General features: G+C 50.7%; 1 protein-coding gene across 4 annotated transcripts in view; it reads left to right on the top strand.

The window, feature by feature from the left end:
- Positions 1-22756, top strand: part of PHACTR3 (phosphatase and actin regulator 3) — a 258234-nt gene that overhangs the window by 17101 nt on the left and 218377 nt on the right. The window contains exon 1 of one of the 4 annotated variants that reach the window (XM_032257138.1): positions 8826-9396. The exons of 1 other annotated variant lie outside the window; for it this stretch is intronic. In XM_032257138.1, the coding sequence (XP_032113029.1) occupies positions 9279-9396 (118 nt within the window). In that variant the 5' untranslated portion in view covers positions 8826-9278. Of the gene's footprint in view, positions 1-8825; positions 9397-9965; positions 10968-22756 lie in introns of those variants that run through there. 2 more of the 4 variants (XM_032257137.1, XM_032257140.1) reach the window with 2 other exon arrangements.

Genomic DNA, 22756 nt, shown 5'->3' with positions numbered 1-22756 from the left:
GGGACTACAGGCATACACCACCATGCCTGACTAATTTTTGTGTGTGTATATTTTTAGTAGAGGCAGGGTTTTGCCATGTTGGCTGGTCTTGAACTTCTGACCTCAAAAGATCTGCCCACCTTGGTCTCCCAAAGTGCTGGGTTACAAGCATGAGCCACCATGTCTGGCTCTGGTTTTGAATATTCTGTAAATGAAATAAGATAGAACATAGTCTTCTTTATCTGAATATTGTGATACCTACCCAGATTTTTGTCTGGTTAATTTCACTGCTGTACGATATTTCATTGTGTAAATATAGCATGATTTAATTCCTCTTCAAGTTCTTTGGTTAAAAATTTCAAAACATGTTATTGTCTAATGATTATCTTTGGTTTGGAGGAGTTATTCTGCGTGTGGCACCTCTGGACATTGGCGTGCACAGTTTGTGTGTCTGCTCAGCAAATTCCTCTGTGTCCTTCCAAGGTCTGCTCAGCAGGGCAGTGGTGTGTTTTTGCATCTGTTTTGTTTACTGCTAGATTGCCAGTACCTGATGCATAGCAGGTACTCAATAAATGTAGGTCACGTGCCGGCACCAATGAAAGGCTATTTCCTGAAGCTTCCCTGAGCTTCCCAGCCTGGCCAGTGGCTCCACATGTTCCTACCTCTCCATGTCGTGATGGTGCCCTTCATTGTCCCATCCAGGTTCTGGGCCCATCAGCTCTCCAGGGACCTTTAAGGATGCCAGGGCCCTAGGAAAGCGGTTGGTAGGCTCTAGCATAAGAAAACTGCAAAGTTGAGCTAACCGTCTAAGTGCTTGCAAGAAGTAGCCTCATGTCATAGACATGGCTTACCCCTTCACCACGCAGGCTGGGCCAAGCCATCCCATGTCTGGCAGCATACAGGACAGGGCCTGGCATGGAGTCAGTGTTCAGTGCATGTTCGTTGAGGAAATGTCTGCTTTGTAAGCTGGGGTTGCTGGTAGCAATGTTGGTGGGCTGGAGAGGCCCGAGGAATGAGCTGGTGTCATGGAAAGTACGTGGGAGCTCTTTTCCGTCCTGTTGCTAACTCTTGTTAGACACCCTGTCTGAGCCTCAACTTCATTGTTTGTAAGAAGAGGATGATTATTCCAACCTCACAGGATTAGAAATCAATGCATGCAAGCTCCTTGGTAAGCTCTAGGCGCTGCAAAAATGCTGTCATCATTCATCTTGTTACCTGCTCCTCTTTCTCTCGTACTTCCTCCTCCTTCACCATCATCACCAAGTCAGTGACTTTCTGGGGGACCCAACACAAGCATGAGGTTCCTGCCTATGTGAGTTGCGGAATGTTTGATGCAATCATAGCCTGAGCTCTAGAGCAGAGGACGTGGGATCCAGTCCAGGCTTTGCAGGTTTGTGACCCAGGGCAAGTACTTAAGAACTTTGCCTCTCATTTTCCTAATTTGCTAAATGAGAAAATTACAGTTCTGCCTGATTTGGATAGTTTCAGCATTAGCTGCATCAATCATTGTAAAGTTTTTAGAACAGTTGGCTGGCACATGGTAAGAGCTACGTGTTAAGTAAATGAAAACCCAGCTATCAGAGGCCTGTGCCAGCAGGATGTTTGCTCCCTTTACAAGAGATCAGGAGGGAGACAGGTGCAAGGCCTCCTTCGTCTGCTGTTAGCGTTTCATCCCCGTGTGTGTCACTGCAGGGCCGCAGGCTGGCTGCTGCAGTTCCAGGCCCCACAGGGCACTCCAGGGCAGGAAGCAGGAATGGAGTCAGGACTGCAAACTGCATCTGCAATGGTGACATATGCTTTTTCTCTATGTGGCTCTCTCTGTCTATTGGCAATCTTTCCCAGAGGCCCCTGATGCCCATTCCTCTCCTTTCATTAGCTAGAGTCAGGGCACACAGTATCCGTCCTTGCGTTCAGGAACCCAGGATGGAGGAAGAGTCACCTGGCAGACAATATACAAGATGGGTCAGTGTCCCGTGACCCAAGTCTGCAGGAGCCAGCTGGGACTGCTTTCTGCCTTCCCTGCTGAAAGCCTCCCTGCCCCGGGTTGTGCTTCTCTGCTCTGTGTTCTTCTGTCTCTGCTGCCTCATAGGCCCCTCTCCCAGTCACCTGGATGTGCTGGGGCAGGGAAGGAGAATATCAAAGGGCAGATGGTCTTGCACCAAGGAACTTGTTGTTCTGCTAATGGTGAAAGCGTATTGAGGGTTCTGTGTGCTGTGTCAAATGCCTGAACCGTGTAAGGGAGGTTCTCCTCATTTACACGCTGAGGATCCGTGGGGCTGTGTGGCAAGTTCAAGGCCACACAGTCAGAAAATATTGGGACCCGATCTGGGTCTGTGCCTGGGTCTGTGGCTCCTGCCCTAGACAGCTTGAGTGGACTTGACCCTAAGGAGGGCTGGGCACATCTCCAGGAAGCCATGGGATGCCCACAGCACATTCTTTCAGGGCAACTCTGGCTGCCAGTGCCTTTCAGGACAGAGGCCATGAATGGTGAAATCAGGGATTTGGGTCTAGAAGAGCTGGGTGTGTTGTTTTGAAAAAGCCTTGGTTGGCATTGCATTGAGCACCACTCTGGGTAGTCTTATGGTCACAGCTCTAGGTAGAGAGTCCCTCAAGGATGTGGTCAAAGGTGCAGGAAGTGAGGTTCAAGGTTATGGCTTCAGCCAGGTCCAAGGACCACTCCCACCTGCAACTACTTTAGGTGTTGTTTTTCCAGGTGACCAGCAGAGGGCGCGGCTGCCCACCTTACGAACCTGGTCTCTGCCCGAGTGGTGGTTTTGCCTTTATCTTTTCTTTCCTTGGGTCCTGGAATTCCCACACTGGTGTTTTGCCTTCTTGTTTCTCTTTAGTTGGTTCCCTATGAATTTAGCCTGAGACGGTGACTTGAGCAGTTCTTCTTAAGCATTTGGAGTTTGCTGAATGAGTTCTTTTTACATTAAGGGTGAAGAAGGGTCCCGGGAGCCCCAGAAAAGAAACCAGATTTTCCTGGGGACTGAGGCAGCAGAGGGACAGTGACCCCCTCAGTCCCACAAAGCCTGGAGTCGGCTCAGGCTGGGGGGAGGCTGAGCCCTTGCTCCTGGAGCAGAGCAGTTGCCCGGCGAGGCTCCGCCATGCACATTCATTCATTTATTCATCAGAGGGTATGTCTGTGCTGGGAGACTACCACCTGCACATTCTTGGGTGAACGAACACAACAAAAGTCCCCATGCCTGTGGAGCTGACATTGCTACCATCCACGTCCTTGGCCCATCAGCTCTCCAGGGGCCTTCATGGCTGCCAGGGCCCCAGGAAAGCAGTTGGTAGACTCTAGCATAAGAAAACTGCGGAATAGAGCCAACCGTCTAAGTGCCTTCAAGAAGCCTGATACCATGGTGGACTTCAGATTACAACCCATTGCGATGCACTCTGGGTGCCTTTGAAGTGTGTCTGATTGGATTGGAATGGGTCCTTCAGAAGTTGGGTTTACCTGGAGCTGAAGCCCCATGGCGGGTGAGTCTCAGGAGAGCCACCACCAGGGTTGGTTTAACCCTTGCGCCTTCAGCCGTGGAAAGGCCATGATGGAGCCGTGAGCAAGCTCATCTGCAGCTGGTGCGAGCGTGTGCCCTTCCATTCCTTCCCTGATGGAGCAGATGATGCCTGTGAGTGTTGATGGTTGCTGAGCCAGGGCAGCAGACTCTTCCACATCACCCCAAAGGCTGCTTGTCAAATGGGGCTCCCCCTCTTTTCTGCCTCATCCCTCCCTGATCTGATCCTCCCCGCCCAGGAAATACCATCGCACCCACCCTGCTGTCAATATCAGACTTGCCGGTTACCTCGATTCTACTCCCTTATAACTGGTTAATTAGAAAGTAAAGAAAGAAAGAAACAAACAAACCAAACAACCAACCAACCAGCCCCTGGATTCATCCTTGGCTTCCCTCTCTAGTCCCTGACAGCTCATCCATCCCAAACCTGCAGGAGCTGCCTTCAGAGGACGCTGAGTCCAGCCTGCTGGGTGCCTCTGCCTCTCCCTGCTGGGTCGGGCTGCTGCCACCATCCACTAGGATGATTTCCAGCCTCCTGGTTCATCCCGCTGCTTTCTCCTTTGCCCCATGGGTTCCTTCTCTAACGGCAGCCAGAAGGATGCTCTGGAGACCCACAACTGCCTCAGTGGCTTTCCACCATCCTTGGAACAAAATCAGGCTGTTTTGAGACCCATGAGATATTGCATGGTCTGGGTCATCCCCTCTCTGTGGCTGCAGACCTTTGCTCTGGCCTCTTTGCAGGGACTTCAGGGCTCCACGCTGCTCCCACCTCATGGCCTTTGCTCGGGCTGTTCCCTCTGCCCAGGGCATCCTTCCTCCCTCTCGTGTCTAGTTGGCTTCCACTTACCCTCACACTTCCAGAGCATCGCTTCTTCAAAGCAGGCTCCCTCCCTGCTCCAGATGAGGCATCCTGCTCTGTGTGCTCATGGAAATTAATTGATCCATTCATTCATATTAGTCAATCTTGTCTTCTGTGCAAGACCTCAAGCTCCACAAAGGCAGTGTGCAATCGTGTCTCGTTCATGGTGGTATTCCTGACAAAGTGTCTGTTCTGGCACAGAATAGATGCTTAGGAAATACTGGATGGATGGATGCATCCATTGGTCTGTACCTGGTTTAAGAATGAGATCAATTTGGGAGGTGTATGTGGGTGGAATTGGTCTTGGGGTACCCTTCCCTACCACTCCCGGATGAGTGGGGGCACTTCCTATGTGCACTGTGTGTTGGAGGGGATCTGCCATCTCTGAGCCACGTTTGCAGTGATATGTTCCCTGGCTGCCCCTCAGCAGAGGAAACTGCCTTTGCCTTTGCAAGTTTGTAAGTTTTGAAGGGGCACTTGGGCGAGCTGGACCGACTTTGTCCCGTCTTTGTGGTTCTTTAGTAAGTGGTGTTGGGTTATCATAGCTTCCCTGAGTCAAGAAATGGCTTTGAGTTTTCTGATCAAGGCGGGGGAAGGGGGAGGAGGGGGGGAGGGGGGAGGGGGGGAGGTCGGGGGCTCTCAATGAGCTTCTATCTGATCTGGAATCTGGGCGGGGACAGGAAGGGTTTCAGTGTGATTATGCCCACCAGAGCAAGAAGTGGAACCCAATTCTCCAAATTCAAAGCTCAGCCTAGTGCCTCTGTATGCTTTAAAAAAAATCAGCTTAAACAGTTTTGTTGAAAGAACTTACATACCATTAAGTTCACCCATTTAAAGTATAAAATTCAGTGGTTTTTAGTATATTTACAGAGTTATAAAAACTGTCACCATCATCTAATTTTAGAAGATTGAGAACATTTCTGGCACTCAGAGAGGAAACTCTGTACCCACCAGCAGCCAGCCCCTCTTCCCTCGGCATCCACAGATCTGCTTTCCGATTCGACGGACATTGCATGTGACTGGGTTTGTGTGGCGTGTGGCCTTTCGTTACTGGCTTCTTTTACTTGCATCATGTTTTCCAGTTTTACCTGTGTTGTGGCGTGTGAGTGCGCCCTTCCATGTTTTCCAGGTTTCCAGGGTCACTTGCACTGTGGCATGTGTCAATGTGTCCTTCCAAGTTTTCCAGGTTCACCTGCATTGTGGCGCATCTCAGTGCGTCCTTCCTTTTCATGGCTCTGTCCTAAAGTAAGAATGAACTGCATTTTATTTACCCATTTATCAGTTGGTGGACACTTAGATTGCAACTTTTTGGCCATAAGCTTTGTTGGTTCCAATAGGGTTTCTGCAGTGGCCTTCCAAATCCAACCCTTGGAGGGACAGTTGGTGACTTACACAAAAACCCACCTCCAGACAGGTGCCTTTCACGCACCGAGGGGGCCAGATCCTCACAGGGCTCAAGCCGGTCATGGTCTGGAGATGACTGATTTGAGCCGAAGTCTCAAGGCTGAAGTCTCTCCGGCAGGCAATTTACCCAGAGACCTTATTGTTTTCCATTGGCCACTAGAGGTGGGATTGCTATTTTTTTTTAAATTTAAATCTATTTTTAGTATGGAACACCTCAAAGCCAAAGAATAATATAATGAACAGCTCCATCTCTACCTACCTTTAACAAATCACAGTGTTTTGCTAAAATACATACTTTCAGAAATAAACCTGGTTGTATCTCATCTTCTGCTTCCCCACTCCACATGGGCTCCTGAGCCCAAACGCTAAATCCTATCCTTTGATATGTCTTTAACCCTCGTGCATGCACAGTTTGGTGGAGTAGGTGAATGGTGTGCAGTGTGGACCATCTGAAGGAACTAGAGATAATTTTTGGTGGTTCGTGGACAAGGCAGTAACATTGGCTTAGATAGAAAGTTCCTTCTGTTCTTTGTCCTTCTGGTAACATTAAAGAGGATGTCTCCATTCGGTGGGTGCCTGGCTGAACTCCTCTCTTACCTTTGGGCCCTTTTTAACCACACAGGAGCCAGCTCAGGCCAAGAGTGCATCAGCTACTGAGCGCGTGCTCCTTGCTGCCGAGGCCAGACAGCGAGGCTGTGCTCCACCCGTCCTACTGAAGGCTTCCTTTGACATGCGTGTCGACCAGGCGTGGAGATGCACACCTGTAATCCCAAGTATTCGGAAAGCTGAGGTGGGAGGCTTGCTTGAGCCCAGGAGTTTGAGGCTGTGGTGCACTATGATTGCTCCTGTGAGTAGCCACTGCACTCCAGCCTGGACAACACAGCAAAACTCTTTAAACAAACAAACAAACAAAAAAAACCAAAAGACAAAAAACAGAAAAAGAAAGAAAGAGAGAAAGACAGGAAGGAAGGAAGTAGAGGGAGGGAGGGAGGAAGGAAGGAAGCTTGGAGGAGGAAGGAAGGAAGCTTGGAAGAGAGAGCGGAAAAATGCATTTAAGTGCAAATAATAGATTTAAAGACAAATCTTAAGGCAATGGGATGATAGGTTGTAAATAGGGAAGGCTAAAAAATGTAGGGGTGGTTGGCAAATGACAGACAGCTGGAGACCTCTGGCATGTGCTTTCTCTTCCTCGTCCCCACCCACAGCCAGTCTCTGGCCTCCATCCCTTCCTGCCGCTCCCCACCATCTCCACTTGCCACAGCTGGGTCAGCTGCAGGCTTCCTTCCAATAGAACTCAATTGTCTCAGATGTTCGCTCACCCAGACTCGGGACGGGCCCATGGCATGGTTGGGGGCAAGGATTCAGAAACCTTCCCGTGGGGCTGTACTCAGTGTGTCAGGAGAACCCCAGGGGCTTGGAGTGGGAGGTGTTGAAGACCCACTTGGAGAGACCCTGGGCCAGGAGCATTGGCTGTGGCCCAGCTCTTCCACGTGCTGGCTTGTGACCTGGGCAGGGTGCTCACCTCTTGAAGTTGCCCTCATCTCAAAAGTGGAGACCACAGTAGCTCCCACCTCCCAGGGCAGTTGTAGGAAGTAATCATGCAAAATGCCCAGTCCAAGGCTGGCAGGGCATATCACCATCCAGCCAGCACATTTTTATGTGGATAAAACGTATCTAGTCCTGGCAGTTTCCCACCAGTTTCCTCTTTGTTTCATGATCTTGATTGCCAATTGTAATTAAATGATTATTTGGGCATCTTATTAGTTTGTTGGTGACCATTCTTCTTTCCCAGAAGACTCAAGGGGTTGGGGCGTCTCTGTGTTTGTGCACTGCTAGGTCCCTAATGCCTGGTGTGCTGCCTGGCACAAACTTGATTCTGCACATAGTTTGAATGAATGAATGAGTCCTTTCTTTGGAGGCGAGGGATGCTGCTGAAATAACCGCTGCTGAGAGCTCAAAGCTCTGTATGGAGTGAACATCCATTTTATTCCCCCACCCCCATCCCGCTCAGTTCTGTCCTTGGCACTTAACTGGGGTTTCGTCCACACTGCCAGCACTCACCCTGCACTCCCAGGCTCTGCTGTGGGTGCTAATCTGATGGGGACAGCCTAACAGAAGGCTCTGCCCCTAGCAGGAGGGCCCTCGGTGAGCAACTCTGCCCCTCATATCCAGCACCTGCAAAGCAGACCCAGAGCAGGGCTGCCCCATGGGGTTGTTTGAGAAATTGAAATGGGGGTGTCCTCTCATAGGTGTCTTTTCGACCCTTGAATCCTGAAATCTGTTGAAATGCGTCCTTCTCTGGGCACCTTCCAGGACCAGGCCAGGTGACAGCCCCATTACGGCCTCCTCTCTACCCCTCTCCTGGACTTTCTTCCTTCCCTGCCCTGGCTTGGGAAGCAGCAGCTGCCTGCCTGTGTTCGCCCCACACCACCGCCGGGGTTGTGAGAATCGCTCCTTAGCACCCTGGAGGACACCTCTGTGAGTGGCTGCCCTAGGGGGTGTCGCCTCCCTTGCTTGGCCCCTCAGCTTCCTAGGGGCGTCTGAGAAGACGGCTCATTGGAAAGGGCTCATGCCCTCCTCCCTCTTCCTCCCGCTCAGGGAGGGAGTAGGGGCTGAGGGGGTCGGAGTGTCGGGGTGCCCGGTAGGCCCAGGCCAGATGGCTGCGGGAAGGAAGCCTCAGGTTGCTCCCCGCGGTGCCGGGGTGGGCGCGTCAGCACCCACTGGCCTCCGAGACCCAGCAGAGGAAGGACCAGGGAAACCAGCTGCCTGCAGCTGCTGGGGAAATTAGGGGCCCTCAGGGTTCCCTTTCCTAGGGGAGGGGAGGAAGCGGGACTAGGAAGCTTTCTTGCTTGTAGAGCGCAGCTGGGTGGGGTGGGCGGCTCCTAATCCTCCGTCCAGCCCCGCCTCCCCTACCCCAGCGCGTGGTCCAGGTATGTACGACCCCTCCCTGTGGCCACGCGCCTTCTCACGCCCCTCTCCCGTGACGTCATGCTCCTCTCGCACGGCATGATGGGAGAATCCTAATGTTTTCCAACAGATGCTCCAAGAACAGCTTTCAGATTAAAGCAATCGCAAGAGCAAAGATTCTTCCTTTTTCCTTTTTCTCCGGGGGGGTGGGGGGGGGGGGGGGGGGGAGGGAGCGCCCCCAGACATTCCAGGACATCACCCCCTGCCCCAAGCACGCAATAAACACTGACAAGAAAAAGTTTTTATTTCCTGGTTCAACTTTTTTTTTTTCTGGAATATAGACTGAAGAATGGGAATAAACACGAATAAATAACAAAGCGAGGCCGCGCACGCCGGGATGCGCCTGGCTGCAGCCGGCGAGGCTATTGTCTCCCCGCCCTGACGCCAGCTCCGGCGTCTTTTTTCAGCTCTTTTCCTTTCCCGGCCTTTTTAAAATTTTCTGTTTTAAAAAGACGCCCCCTCCAGCCCCCTCGCCGGTGACCTTGGCCGTCTCGGATGCTCTGATTCCACGCGGCTCGCTCTAACTTGCCCCCGCGCCGGCCGGGCCCATGGCCGCGTCGGAGGACGGGAGCGGCTGCCTCGTGTCGCGGGGCCGCTCGCAGAGTGACCCCAGCGTCCTCACCGACTCCTCGGCCACCTCCTCCGCGGACGCCGGGGAGAATCCAGGTAACGGGCTGGGCGGCGGCGGCGGGCGGGGTCGGGGAGGCCTGAGGCAGGTGGCGCTGGGAGCAGGACCCCGCGGGGCTCCGCGCCCTGCCTGCATTCGGGAGCCGCCACAGGACCCGGCGCTCGGCCCCGTGGTTCCTATCCCCAGCCGCGCAGGGCTGGGGCGCCTCAGAGTCCTTTGTCCATAAAGAGCTGATTTCCTGGGTAGAGCCCGGCGCTGCAACCTCCCCTTCTCGCCGGCTGGTGAGCTCTGCAGTCCCCTGGAAGGGGGCTTCCCTTCCTCGGGTGCTGGCCGGCTGGGGGAAGACAGGCAGACCCGTGGCCGCCTCCGCCCAGCGCTGGTTCCGGGCTCTTCCCTCCCTCCCCACGCCGGGCCCCAGCTCCGGTGATCCCCGCTTGGGCATCCGCTCTGAGAGGGCAGCGCTCCGCAGCTGAGGCCACAGCGCTGAGGGCTTCCACTGGCCGCCTGACTCCAGCGGGGCCTGGCGCACCTGGGCACGCCCGACCCCCGGACAGGTGTGCTGGGCAGAGCCACCGGCAGGGAGAGGAAGGGCGTGCGCCAGGACAGAGCCCGGTTTCGTGACAGTGTGTGGACTCTGTCCACTCTTCCACCCCCAAGGCAGCGTTGATTGTTTAGGCGATAAACCGGTCACAAAGGCATCTATAGGGCTTGATTGATTACTTTCCAGAGAGGAAGAAAGGCCTAATAAAGCAGGAGGGGGGTGGGCTCTGTGCGCCTGTCACCATGGAGACGCAGGAAGCAAAGTGATCATTAAAACCTCTCTCCACCAGAAGGCAATTTTCACTTCACAGGGAGAAGTCTGGGCTTCTGAAATGTAGGGTTCAAAAAAAGAATGAAAGCTGGTGTTTTGGTATCAAGCCACAGGACTCAGTTTTGTATCTTAGAGAAGCACAATTCCTTCGTAGATTCTGTTTTGATAACAAGTTGCTTTGCCTGCCTTTGAAGACTTATTCTCTCTAAATGCAAAGAGCCCAAATGGGGACTTGATCATGTTAAATGGTGGGCATCAAAGTAGAGATAATCCCTGGGGCCCGGGTGAAGGCTGGCTTTGTGGGGAGGGATTCCTTCACTGAACACATCAGAGCTTCCTGATAAACTGCCTGCAAGGACCCATTACAGGCAGCTGTGTGGGCACTGGAGCCCCCATTAGAAAATTTAAACAATAAACCCATGCAAATCCGGAAGATTTCTTTGTTAGAACAATTGACACTGTGTCACTTGGTCAAACTGAGGTTCCAGCCTGAAGAAATCTCTGACTTTTCTCTATCTGGGAGGGCAGGTTAATTTCCTTAGAGTTTCAAGCAGAGGCTGCCCTGGCAGACCCTTAAGGCTTTAATTAATCCTTTTATTAGGAATGTGTGATTCAGCCTTCAGCCCTCCATGATGGATTGCCTTTCTCTGGGTTGGAGAGGCCAATCCTCCACTGTTCCAATCATGGAAGTTGAGTAGCTCTTCATGAGAATCCTTCTCAGCTCCCTTTGTCTCCCTGGCAGTAAAAGGAAGCAAACTTGAAATGGAAATTATGGAGGACTTGGCTTTTTGGCTGTCTGTGAGTTTATGCCTCTGTGGGTGGGAACGGAGGGTTGGGCAGGTGGTGCTGGTCCATGAGGGAAGGAGGAGGAAGGGCTGGGGTGTCTGTGATTAAGTTATGTGTGGGAGGGTGCAGGCTTGAGATCTCCTCTGGTGCAACTGGTCAAAATGGGACCCAGGGAGCAGATGCCAGAGGTGAAAAGTCTAAAATATGTGCAATTCTGTGAGCAGTAGAAGCGTACTAAAAAGCACCAAACAATTAAGTATTTACGGATTGTGTGGAGCAGATTGTGTTTCTTTCTGTTCTGGCAGAAAGAGAATCAGAATCATCAAGTTGGAAGGGATGTAGGAACTTGAGGCAGGAAGGGTGGACTCAGGGAGTATTTTCCGTACGCACCTTGCCTAGCTGGCCTGGTGTGTGCTTGCATACCTCTTTTGATGGTGTACACAATTCTTTCTGATGTAGTGCATGCTTGTCCTTGGGCAGATCTGTTTAAGAATTTTTTCCAATGGTTCCAAAGGGTCTGGTACCCATCAGTCCTGATGGGATCTTCTGCTGCATGTTACTCAGTGCTTTCAGAGACCCTAAGGTTTTAGGTATTGAAACAACCTCAGTCAGTTCTTGAAGAGTCTCAGCCCTTCATCTGCCCTCCCTAGAATGCCTCCCTCATTTGTCCACCTGCTGCTTTAATGTAAGATTCCTGAAAATTGAACCTAGAGCTCCAGCCGTGGAATAACCTCACACAGAGTAAAGTAGAAGAGCTGTCTCCTCCCATCTAAATTCTATAATTTCATGAAAGAGTCCAAGGTTGTGTTTACCCTTTCCCCTGCAAAGGCATTTTTAATACATCAATATTCCCTTTGCAAGGACTCGAAACATTCTTAGAAAGGTGAACTATGCTTTGACACCTCTTTTTCCCATTCTCCTGAGGTTACCCCTGCTGTGAATTGAGCAGCATCCTTTGGATTGCTCCCAATGTTTTATGTACTTGTGTTGCTTGGGAAATGGCACACGGGGATGTGCTGGACTCACGGTTCCTCCATGGGTGGTTGTACTCCACACTGGGTCTTGGAGATCTTGCCTCAATGCAGTATCTGTCTCCCTTTCTCTTTTAGCAGCCTCACAGGATGCGAAGGAACAGATTTTCAGTTTAACCATCGGATATTTGTTTCCAGTTCTTACCCACTGCAGGCAACACAGCTGTAATTACCCGAGCACAGACTGCCTTGTGCTCACCTGAGAATTTCCTCTTGGGATGTTGAGGCCGGCCACAGGGGACCCACATATTTTATTTTAATGATATTGCACCCTCCTAGAAAATGTACGAATTCACACTCTTTCCGTAATCTATGAGAGTGCCCTTTCTCCAAACCCTTGCCAACACCTGAGATCATCAATCTATTTTTCTCTAGCATGAAGGGTGACAAATCATTTCTTGTTGTGTTAATTTGCAGTTCTCTGATTGCTAGTGAGCATCAGTGTCTTTTTGTGGCCTTATTAGTGCATTAAATCTCCCCATGGCCAGGTCTGTGGCCATGGACTACGGGATGAAATATTTCCCCTAGGGCTGACCTTCCCGCTGCTCTCACCACTGCTTAGTTAACGCGCCCATCTGCATCTTCCCAATGTGCCTCTCTGTAAACGCGCAGACTATGCCCATGAGCATGGTTAGGCGCTCTACCAAAATAAAAATGTAATCAAAGGTATGGAAGCATCCCCTGATCTTTCCTCCTTTGAAGGAGCCATGGTCACGAGAAGTTTTGCTTCCTCTTCTTCCAGCTGCTCTCAGGCTCTGGAAATGGGCTTCTGCCTCTGACATGTCCTGGGGCCAGCCCTGGCATCAGCCCCATCACAATGGTGGCCTCCTTCTTGTCGGGTCCTAGGCTGCCTCCTGGACCTTCCTCAATATGATCCTACCACTGCTCCTCACCAGCCATTCCCTGTCCCTTTGCTGTCGCTGCCTTGCTCTGTCCTGGCTCCATACCTCTCCAGCTCCATTCTCCAAACTCCCTGGCTCCGAGCTCCAGACCTTTGTGTCCTGCTGGCTCCTTCCAGTCCCCCAGGCCTGTGCCCCACCCCAGTGAGCTCTGATCTCATTTCTGATTTGCTCCTGGCACCATCACCACCTGGGGTTCTTGTTAGTTTTATTCTTTGAGGACTGTTCCTTCTGGACTGGGATCCCCCTGAGGACAGAGAGCTTGACTGCCACCCGCAGTGCTGTACCCCTGAGTTCAGCACAGAGTTCATATGCAGGAGATTTTCAGTAAGTATTCTTAGGACGAATGGGCACAAGCCCCAGGCGCTGGTGTCTCAACCTATGTGGCGGTGCCTGTCCAGGCAACTGGTCACTCCTGCTAGCTGGATGGGGCCAGAGAGGGGCTTCGAGGGTGAGTGAGGAGGAGCCAGCACCTTCGTCCTTCCACAGGGCCGGATCCAGGGCTGCTTTACCGCCTGGAGAAGGAGAAGCCTCTCTGAGCGTCCTCCCCTACCCCGAGCTATACACAGATGCTCAGACACATTCCCCAGGCTCTAGGCTCAGGGCATCTCATGCTGGCCCCCTCCTCCTTCATGCCGCTCTGCCTGCAGGCAGGTGTGGGCTTGTGCTGATGGCTGCTTCCTTCATCACCTGCGCACCTTCAACACCAGGCTCTGCTCTTGACACTTCCCTCTCCCATGGTCCCAGGTCCTGCCAGCCACTGGCCTTCTGGAGCCCACCCACTTGTTTCTCCCACCCCCACCCCCACCCGGGTTTAGCTCCTACCTTCCATTTTCTGGACAACCTCAACCCTGAGTCTTGGTTCTCTTCCTCTTACCAGTTTCCAGCAGAACAGGATGTTTCCAAAATGCAAATCTGGTCTAGTGTCTCTGTTGCCTCAAACCCTGTAATACTGCTCTGTCTGGGCGTGGGAGAGGGCAGGGGCAGGAGCCTCTTGTGTCTGTACTGTGGCTCTTTCTAGCTTCCTTCCTTGAATGTTCTCTTATTCTAGAGTCCTGGGATCTGGGGATCTCCCTCTGGCCCCTTGTAGAGTGTCTACGTGGCTTAATTAGCAGTAGAACTATGCAGTAATCACCTTGTCAGCTTCTTCAGGGTTATTAAAAACATAGAAGCTAGATGCCTAAAAAAATACCGAGTTTGAGAATGTAGAGGTTTTTTTCTGATTATAAAAGCATTGCCTGTTCATTATAGAAGATGGATGCCCTAAAACTCCTTTTCCAGCTGGGCATGGTGGCTCACACTTGTAATCCCAGTACTTTCAGAGGCCAAGGTGGGCAGATTGCTTGGGCACAGGAGTTTGAGACCAGCCCGGGCAGCATAGTGAAGCCCTCTCTCTATAAAAAATACAAAAAGCCGGGTGTGGTGGTGTGCGCCTATAGTCCCAGCCACTCGGGGGCTGAGCGTGGAGGATCGCTTGAGCTGGGAAAGCAGAGGTGGCAGGGAGCCAACATCATGCCGCTGACCTCCAGTCTGGGTGACAGAGGTACACCCTGCCTCGAAAGAGAAAAAAATTCCTCATCTCTGTCCCTTCCCACCCTAAACCACACAGAAGCCAATGACAGTGGACCCCGTTGTCTTTAGGGCCTGCCTAAGTACCAGGCGGAGCTGTTAGCATTGGAACAGCAGACGTGAGGAAGTCAGACCCAGGGGCACCCTCCAGCCTCACCTGCCTCCCTCCTCATCACTGGAGCCTCCTTGGCACTCTTGGAGATAATCTCATTTGTTTATTAGACAAACTTGTTTATGGTCTAATATAGTAGCCACTAGCTACATGTGGCAATTTAAATCTAAATAAAATATTCTGTTTCCTCAGTTGTACTAGCCACATTTCAAGTGTGCAGGAAACACATGCAGCTGTGGCTGACATACTGGATAGTGCAGATCTAGAACATTCCATCCCTGCCGACAGTTGTGTTGGGCAGTGCTGCTTGGACTGTAAGCTCCATGAGGTCAGGGCCTTGTCTGTGGTCTTCTTGGCTGTGCCACCAGTGCTGGCACTGTGCTAAAACCTGGTAGTTCCCCAGTGAATGCTGATGGTGTGGATGTGCCAGAGTGATTGGTGTGGTCCTGAGCTCTCCTGCAGGAAGGGACCCTCAGCCTCCCAAGTCTCCTCATCGAATCCTCTGAAGGGGGGGGGTACCCAGCAGAGATAATTTCCTGTCCACACAGGACTCGTTTCTTTCAATTCAGGGAGCTTTCCCAGAGAACCTGCGATGCGGCATGCTTGGCTCTTGCCAGAAGGGCCTCTATGGCTGAGAGAACAATCAGCCGCAAGGAGATTTTCCCCTGGAGCTAAATAAATGGGTCCAAGTCCTGACTCGGCCATGGACAAGGTGTGTGACCTTGGGCAAGTCACTTTACCTCTCTGAATCTCAGTTTCCTTTCATGTAAAATGATGGTCATTACTGTCCTTAAGTTCAGAGTGAGTGAGGATAAGTGAGCTGTTAACAATGACTAATTTCTGAGATGCAGCTTTAGGAGGCAGACACCTCCCACAACATTCTCCAGTCCCCTTGAGGAAATTCCATCTTTTTTAACAAAGTCATGGCGACAGTGACCACAGTGATTCATGCGGCAGGGAGGGGGAAGAGGAGCAGCCTGCAGGTCCACCCCAGCCCTGCTCTGTGTCTGGCTGAGCTGGTCAGCCTGTCCCAGCTCTGTGAAATGTAAGAGGACTGATCTGGCTAGGGGCCAGGCAGAAGTCATGGGCGCAGAGCAGCTTCAGGCACCAGGGCCATTCCCAGAATGGCAGAGGAAAGAGGAGGAGGGTGCGGGTTCCTGCTCCAATTCTGGGCTTTGGGCCGGCTGTGGCTCTAACAGGCTTTTCCCTGACGCTTTCCCACTCTTGCCTTTTGTGGAGGCTGTGCCTCCCCATTCCTGCCTCCCTCTCCAGCCCCAGGTTCACCCAGCCTCAGATGCTGCTCCTCAGCTCCCTTCCTGCCTCCCTAGCTCATGACTGGAAATCTCCTAGAGTCCTCCCACCTTTACAAGTCGTTCCCTCTGGTCTGATAATTATGGGAGAGGATGCTGGTTGTCTTGAAATGGGATTTGAATGTTTATTTTGGGGGGATTGTTTTACTCTGATGAGTTTGTTTCCGTTGCAAATGTATCTTTAGGGAAGGTGCTTTGTAGGGGTGGGCACCTGTCTGGAATGACACACGTGAGCCATGTTAATGCTAGTCCTGTGGCATGGCCAAAGCATGCCGGATGGGTTGGCGCAGAGAGTGGGTGTGTCCCAGGCCCTCCCCAGGGCTTCAGCTAGGGCAGCATTTATGGATGGATGTGAAATGACACAGGAACAGAGGCAAAAAGAAGAAGTTTGACTATAACCAATCATATTAGATAGTTTGAGGCTTTTTGTTATTGAATTTGAGAGGCGGATTCTATTCCATGCACTAGAAAACTGTTCCGCACAGGGCACCACACTGCAGGGTCTGCAGGACCAGCACTCCTGCCTTGGGAGGGTCAGCATGCATGCCAGCCAGGGCAGAGCTGCTTCTCACCACATGGAAATGTGGGCACAGGCTGGCGAGATCACCCGGGTTTGTTTTTGTTTTTTTCCCCTTAGATGAAGTCTCTCTCTGTTGCTCAGGCTGGAGTGCAGTAGCATGATCTTGGCTCACTGTAACCTCTACCTGCTGGGTTCAAGCAATTCTCCTGCCTCAGCCTCTTGAGTAGCTGGGACTACAGGTGTGTGCCACCGTGCCCGGCTGGTTTTTTGTATTTTTAGTTGAGACAGGGTTTCACCATGCTGATCAGGATGGTCTTGAATTCCTGACCTTGTGGTCCATCTGCCTTGGCCCCTCAAAGTGCTGGAATTACAGGTGTGAGCCCCACCAACCATTCTGTTTTAAGAGCAACACTGGGAATCCAGATTTTGAGATGTGTATTTGGTTTTTGTGTTGCTATAAAGAAATACCTGAGACTGGGTAATTTATAAAGTAAAAGACGTTAAACGGGCTCACGGTTCTGCAGGCTGTACAGGGAGCATGGTGCCAGCATCTGCACCTCCTCAGGCCTCAGGAAGCTTCCAATTATGGCAGAAGGCAAAGCAGGAGCCGGCCCATCACACAGCAAGAATGGAAGCAAGAGACGGATCTGGGAGGGAGCTGTCGTGACCTTTTAAACAACCAGGTCTTTGTGAACTGTCAGAGCCAGAACTCCTTCAGCACCAAGGGGAGGGCAGCAGGCCATTCATGAGAAATCCACCCCCATGAATGAAACCCCTCCCACCAGGCCCTACTTCCAACATTAGGGATTCCATTTCAACATGGGATTTGGAGGGACAGACATTCAAACCCTATCAGATGTGATTTTTAAATATTGCAAGTTTATCTATTAGGGATTGGGTTGACTTTACATAATAGAAAACCTAAATAACACGGGCTTAAGAAGATAAAGGTTTTCCTTCCACCGGAAGTCCAGACAGCATGATGGCTTCCCTGTTGTAGGGTGGAATGCTCAGTGATTTTCTGACTGATTTCTGGTTACGACATAGTTGCTTCACCTCCAGCAAGAAGTACATTTTCTAGGCAGGACAAAGAGGATAGCGAGAGGCATGGGACTGTCCATCTGCCAAGTTTGACATTGCCTTCTTGGGAGCCCTGCCCAGTGACACCCACTTATACCCCCTTTGCCTGAGGGCATCAAATGGCTACAGCTGCCAGGGAGCCTGGGAAGTATAGCTGTTTCCTTTTTGTTTGTTTGAGATAGGTGTATTGCTACCCCTAACAAGAGCAGGCTCAGAGGAAGGGGAGGATGGGAATGACTATCAGGTAGTGAACTGCAGTCTCTGCCATATCAACTTAAAAAAAAGCACCATGTGGCCGGGTACGGTGGCTCACAACTGTAATTCCGGCACTTTGGGAGGTCGAGGTGGGTGCATCATGAGGTCAGGAGCTCAAGACCAGCCTGGCCAAGATGGTGAAACCCGATCTCTGTTAAAAATACAAAAATTAGCTGAGTGTGGTGGTGGGTTCCTGTAATCTCAGTTACTTGGGGTGGGGTGGGGGCTGAGGCAGAGAATTACTTGCACTCAGAAGGCAGAGGTTGCAGTGAGCCAAGATCTTACCATTGCACTCCAGCCTGGGTGACAGAGCAAGACTCTATCTTAAGGGAAAAAAAAGCACCATGTGACCAAAACAAAACATGTCTGGGAGCTGCATGTGGCCTGTAGTTGCCCTTTCAAACCTCGAATAGAAAGAATCTCATGGGAAGACTGAAGCAGTTTTTCTGTTTTGTGCCATTACTAGGAAATTAAAGGTTTAACTAAGATGCGTTATCGAAACTTAAACATAATGTCTATTTGAATTTTATTTAACAATATGAATCCAGGGAACAAGAGAGGCAGGGTCACTGTTCCTCACAGAGCCCATCATCTGGTCAGTGATCAATGGCTGGAGTGAAAATATTGTCAACCCTTGTTATAAAAGGAGCATCATACTTCCTTTTATTGAATATTCCTCTAAACCCTTGAGGTGGGGTCAGAAAGCTAGGGGGCTGAGTAAGCAGCCCGGGGTCACATTTCTATAAAGGGGTGGCTTGAAGACGAGCTTGAATCCAAGTGAGTCTGAGGCCCGGCCCACCCCTATCTGCACCACCCAGCTTCTGCCTCCCTCATCCTGCACTTAATGGAGAGTGGTCCTCTGTCCTTTACATGCAATAGAAGCATGTGTTTCACCCCCATGCCTGGCTCCAGACATCTAGCTGACAGATGTATACATACCTGTAGTCACAAAAACACACAGAGACAGATGTACTCTTTCATTTCCCAGTTCATTTAACCAAAATGGCCACCGGGACAAGATTTATTTATTGAAAGTCAGGCAAGGTGATGGCAGAGAATCAGCTGTCTGCGGAGTTGTTGAAGGTCCTGTCTTTAATGGGCTGGGGCTCATGTTCCTGTTTGTTAAAGCAAGTCGTTAGGATGGGTAGCTTGGCAACGCACCTTATCTAATGGGCACGATGTCTGTAGACTTTGACATTGATTAGTTGGCAGGCACGAAATGAATCTGCCCTGCACTGAGAGAACAGGAGCTGTGGCTCTATGACTTAAGAAATATATTTATTATACATACCATGCTCTTGTTTGTAATACACCCCTTTTAAAAATCACCGTTGGTCTTGCAGTACTCTTCCTAATGAGTTGTATTGTTATTGCGTTACTTTTTGGTTCCATTACCTCTTGAAAGTTTGTATTCATAGGTAGAAGAAATTGTTGCCTGATTGTAATCACTAGCTCCAGGATTTCAGTGAAGTCAGGAAGATATGCCAAAAATGGTCTTTCTGCCTCCCTTTGGCAGGAAGACATTGTCTTAGGCAGCCTTACTTCTGGGCTGACTGTGTTTCTTGAGTCAAGTGGTTGTTGACCTTGGCACATTTATTGGCTGGGTCTTTTGTACAAAACTCTTGAGATCTGATGACCTCCATGGTGTCAGGACTGTCTTGTCACCTGTTTTTCTGGGGTCTGCCTGGCCCCTGCCCCACATTCTTTATTTTCTTGTTATACTCTATGTACAACCAGAGATACAGGTTCTCCATCGAGAGGGGTCCTATAGAAGTGTTCTTTCCAATCAAGCTTATTTACATAAAAAAGAACATGACTTAAAAATATTAATAATATAGTGGTGGCAATACACAGAAATATGGAAAGAAACCATGAACGTAGTGCTTGGAAGACATAGGCATGGCAAAACCCACAAGGCTGGTGTACAGGTTTCGGTGAAATAGGGGAATGCTGTTGTCAATTGCCATCTTGGTCTTGTGGCCCGGTCATGATTGCTGATCTATCTGCTGGTGGGTTAAGTGCTACAGTGTGCACGGAGCATGGTGTGCGGGTGAGGTAAAGAGGTGTGGTGCACCCGGGAAGCTCGTGGTCTGGCTAGGGGCATAACATTTTCACAAGTAAAATGACGGGACGCATAAGTAATAAGTGCCGGACCTCTCAAACTTGCCCCCTTCTGTGCTGTGTCGCATTCATTCTCTGCCAGGTGTCACATGCTTCTGCAAAAGCAATCTCCAGACCCCATTGAGCTTTCAGTCATTGGGTTTCTGAAGGTTGGCTGGGTTGATGGTCCAGGCTGGCTCTTCTCTATGCATCTCTTATCCTTCTTGGCCTGCGGTCTAAACCAGCAGTGTCTGTCTTGTGCAGTGGTGAAGATATGTGGGACCTCTTAGGGTCTAGGCTGGAAACCTTTACTTATGCTGATTCTATTAGCCTATTGGCAAACTTCAGGTCAAAGGGAGGGAAATATGCTTGACCCCTTTGGTGAGGGGAGCAGGAAAGTCATATGTAGACACAGGTAAGGTGGGGAATTGGGGCCAGTCTTGTAATCTACAGACTTATTTCCCTATGTAGTCTGTGGGCTCCTAAAGTCGGAACCATCTTGGAAGCTCTTGCCACCTCTAATAGGGTGCTGCCTTGACATTGGAAGCCAACAGACAAGGTCTGTGGGGTTCTTGCAGATACGTGGACTCTGGTGTCAGACTGCCTGGGTTCAGTGTATGGCTTTGGAAGACTTACCTAACATCTCTGATCTGCAGTTTTCCCATCTGCAGAATGAGGATTACTTCACTTATATTAACACCTCCTTAGACGGGCAGTCATGCTGCTGAGATGAGATGATTTCTGTAAAGCCTTTAGCACACTGCCTGGGACACAGGAAGATCCTGGTCACCATGAACCAGCGTTAGCCTCCTCCTATCATTGTGGAGAAGCTTCCACCAAAGGCCGTGTCTTGGTGGGTGAGGGCAGGAGGCTCTGATCTGGTGCAGTTTTGACGCTCCCAGATGCCCTTGTCTCCCTTTGGGCCTCAAGATACAGGAGGGAGGGTTTTCCTGGCCTGAGCTGCTGGGTGAAATTGGGCATCCTTCTAGAACTTCCTCCCCTTACCCTGTACCACCCTGGAGCTGGTTCAGGAGATCACTGGGTGTACCAGGAAGCTCCTCTAAGGCATTGTACCCTGATTTCCTAGTGGGGGAGCTGACTTGAGGCAGTCAGAACACTGAGTTGGGTGAAAGACCCAGGGTCAAAGGCTGAGTTTCATTCCAGCTGGGACATGAGGCTGTGGCTATGCTGAGCTGACCACGAGCCCCTGGGCTCCTTAGGGTTGCCTTCGGGCTCAGGAAGGAACCCGCACATTGGATACTGAGCTGAGGGAGCACTGGCTGTTTGCTCTGTTTAGCTCTTTCCCCTAATCCTTGCAAGTAGCTGGTTCTGCTTTGATGTAAAATAACAAAAGATTTAGGGAAAATTTATAATTCAGCTCATTTTTTTAAATGGGAAGGGTAAGTATTGGAGCACATTTAATACCATGCCATGTGGGGTTAGCTCAGCATGTTACCTGTGCTCTCATTCACCTGGGCTGGCTCTCCCCCTTGCTTCCCCCCTGGGAATCTAATACAGCCTGTCTTTTCCTTAGGATCATTACTTCAAACAGTGTTGACATTTAAATGTGATTATTTTCCTGTAATATTTTTCCAGCCCTTTTCCACTTGGGGAGTGTATTTGTGTCCTTTTTCTTTAGGGATTTGTGGTGTTCCAGCTCTTCCCTGGGCAGTAGAATAGAGCCATGCCCATAGCAGGTGCTTGGTAAACGTTGACTGACTTGAATACACAGCAGTGACACCTAGCACCCCTTCTTATACCTACTCCCATGTTCCCACAAGAAAAATTAAAACACAGGAAGGAAGAACCCAAAACAACAACAACAAAGAATTCCATGATGGCTTCAGGTTAAATAGTCTCACCCTGTTGGAAATTCCTGGAGCAGGGAGCAAGCCAGTGAGCAGGAGCCTGAGCATCACTGAAAGTGAGCCCACACATTTGTTAATAATTGGTCTCTGTGTGGTTTTAAAAAATTAACTAATAACAATTTATTCCAGAAGGATATTAGTGTAGAGCAGCTGTTTTCTTATAGGAAAAGAGGGATTCCAATCATTTTCTTTCTTTGTTTTGTTGAACTGATGCTTGCATCTTGCCTGGCGAAATCTTTAGCAGGGAGGAGGTGGGAGTTGTAGCTTTAGTCCCCGGGGCTCAGCTAACATTCCATGGGGCCAACATTCTGGGCACCCGTGCTAGGTGCAGAAGGGCAATTAGGTGGCTTCTGCTCACAATTGAGAACCTGAGTAGAAAAAAGAGGCATAGAAAAGACGTGTGATGATGCCGTGTCGCTCATGGCACGTGTCATTTCTCCCTTCATCACTCCTTCCACCCCTCCGTCTGTCCTCCTTTCTCCTTCCCTTCCAGCAAATTTAGTGCCTATGATAATGCCAGGGGTGAGGCTGGGCCTGGGGAATAGCACAGTGAGAAAACCTATCGCCTCCTCCCCGTGGGCGGATAGTCTGCTGGGTGGTGGGCTTGGGTCATATCAGCCCACAGGCGAATGCCCCATCCAGCTGTGGGAGGCTGGCCTGGAGCCTTGCAGGCCTGTTGAAGGGTTGACATGTCTGGGGATCTGAGGGAAGGGTCCAGGGGAGGTCACTTGAGTTCGGGCCAAAAGGTGGCTTGGAATTAATTAGCCCAGCAGGGAAGGGAAATGTATGCTAGGCCTAGAGACTGGCAGTGAAAGGCCAGGTGGTGGGGGTAGCTTCGGCGGGGCCAGAGGCAAGAGAGAAGCAGGAGTATGCTGGGTGGGGCTGGAGGGGAGCTGGAAGCCAACCGGGTGGGGCTGCCTGGACCGGGGAGGAGCTTATCTGCCATGAAGGAACCATGGGACATCGGAAGAGAGGGGTGTGAGTGTGTATGTGTGTGAGGTGAGTGTGTGTGACAGAGAGAGACCAAGAGGCAGTGTGATCAGGCACATTTCCAAGC

The sequence above is a fragment of the Sapajus apella genome, unplaced genomic scaffold, assembly GCF_009761245.1.
Source record: "Sapajus apella isolate SASKATOON/1434 unplaced genomic scaffold, GSC_monkey_1.0 scaffold96, whole genome shotgun sequence".
Classification (NCBI taxonomy): Eukaryota; Metazoa; Chordata; class Mammalia; order Primates; family Cebidae; genus Sapajus; species Sapajus apella.
The sequence above is the reverse complement of the archived record's forward strand: the minus strand, read 5'-3'. Positions and strand labels throughout refer to the sequence as shown.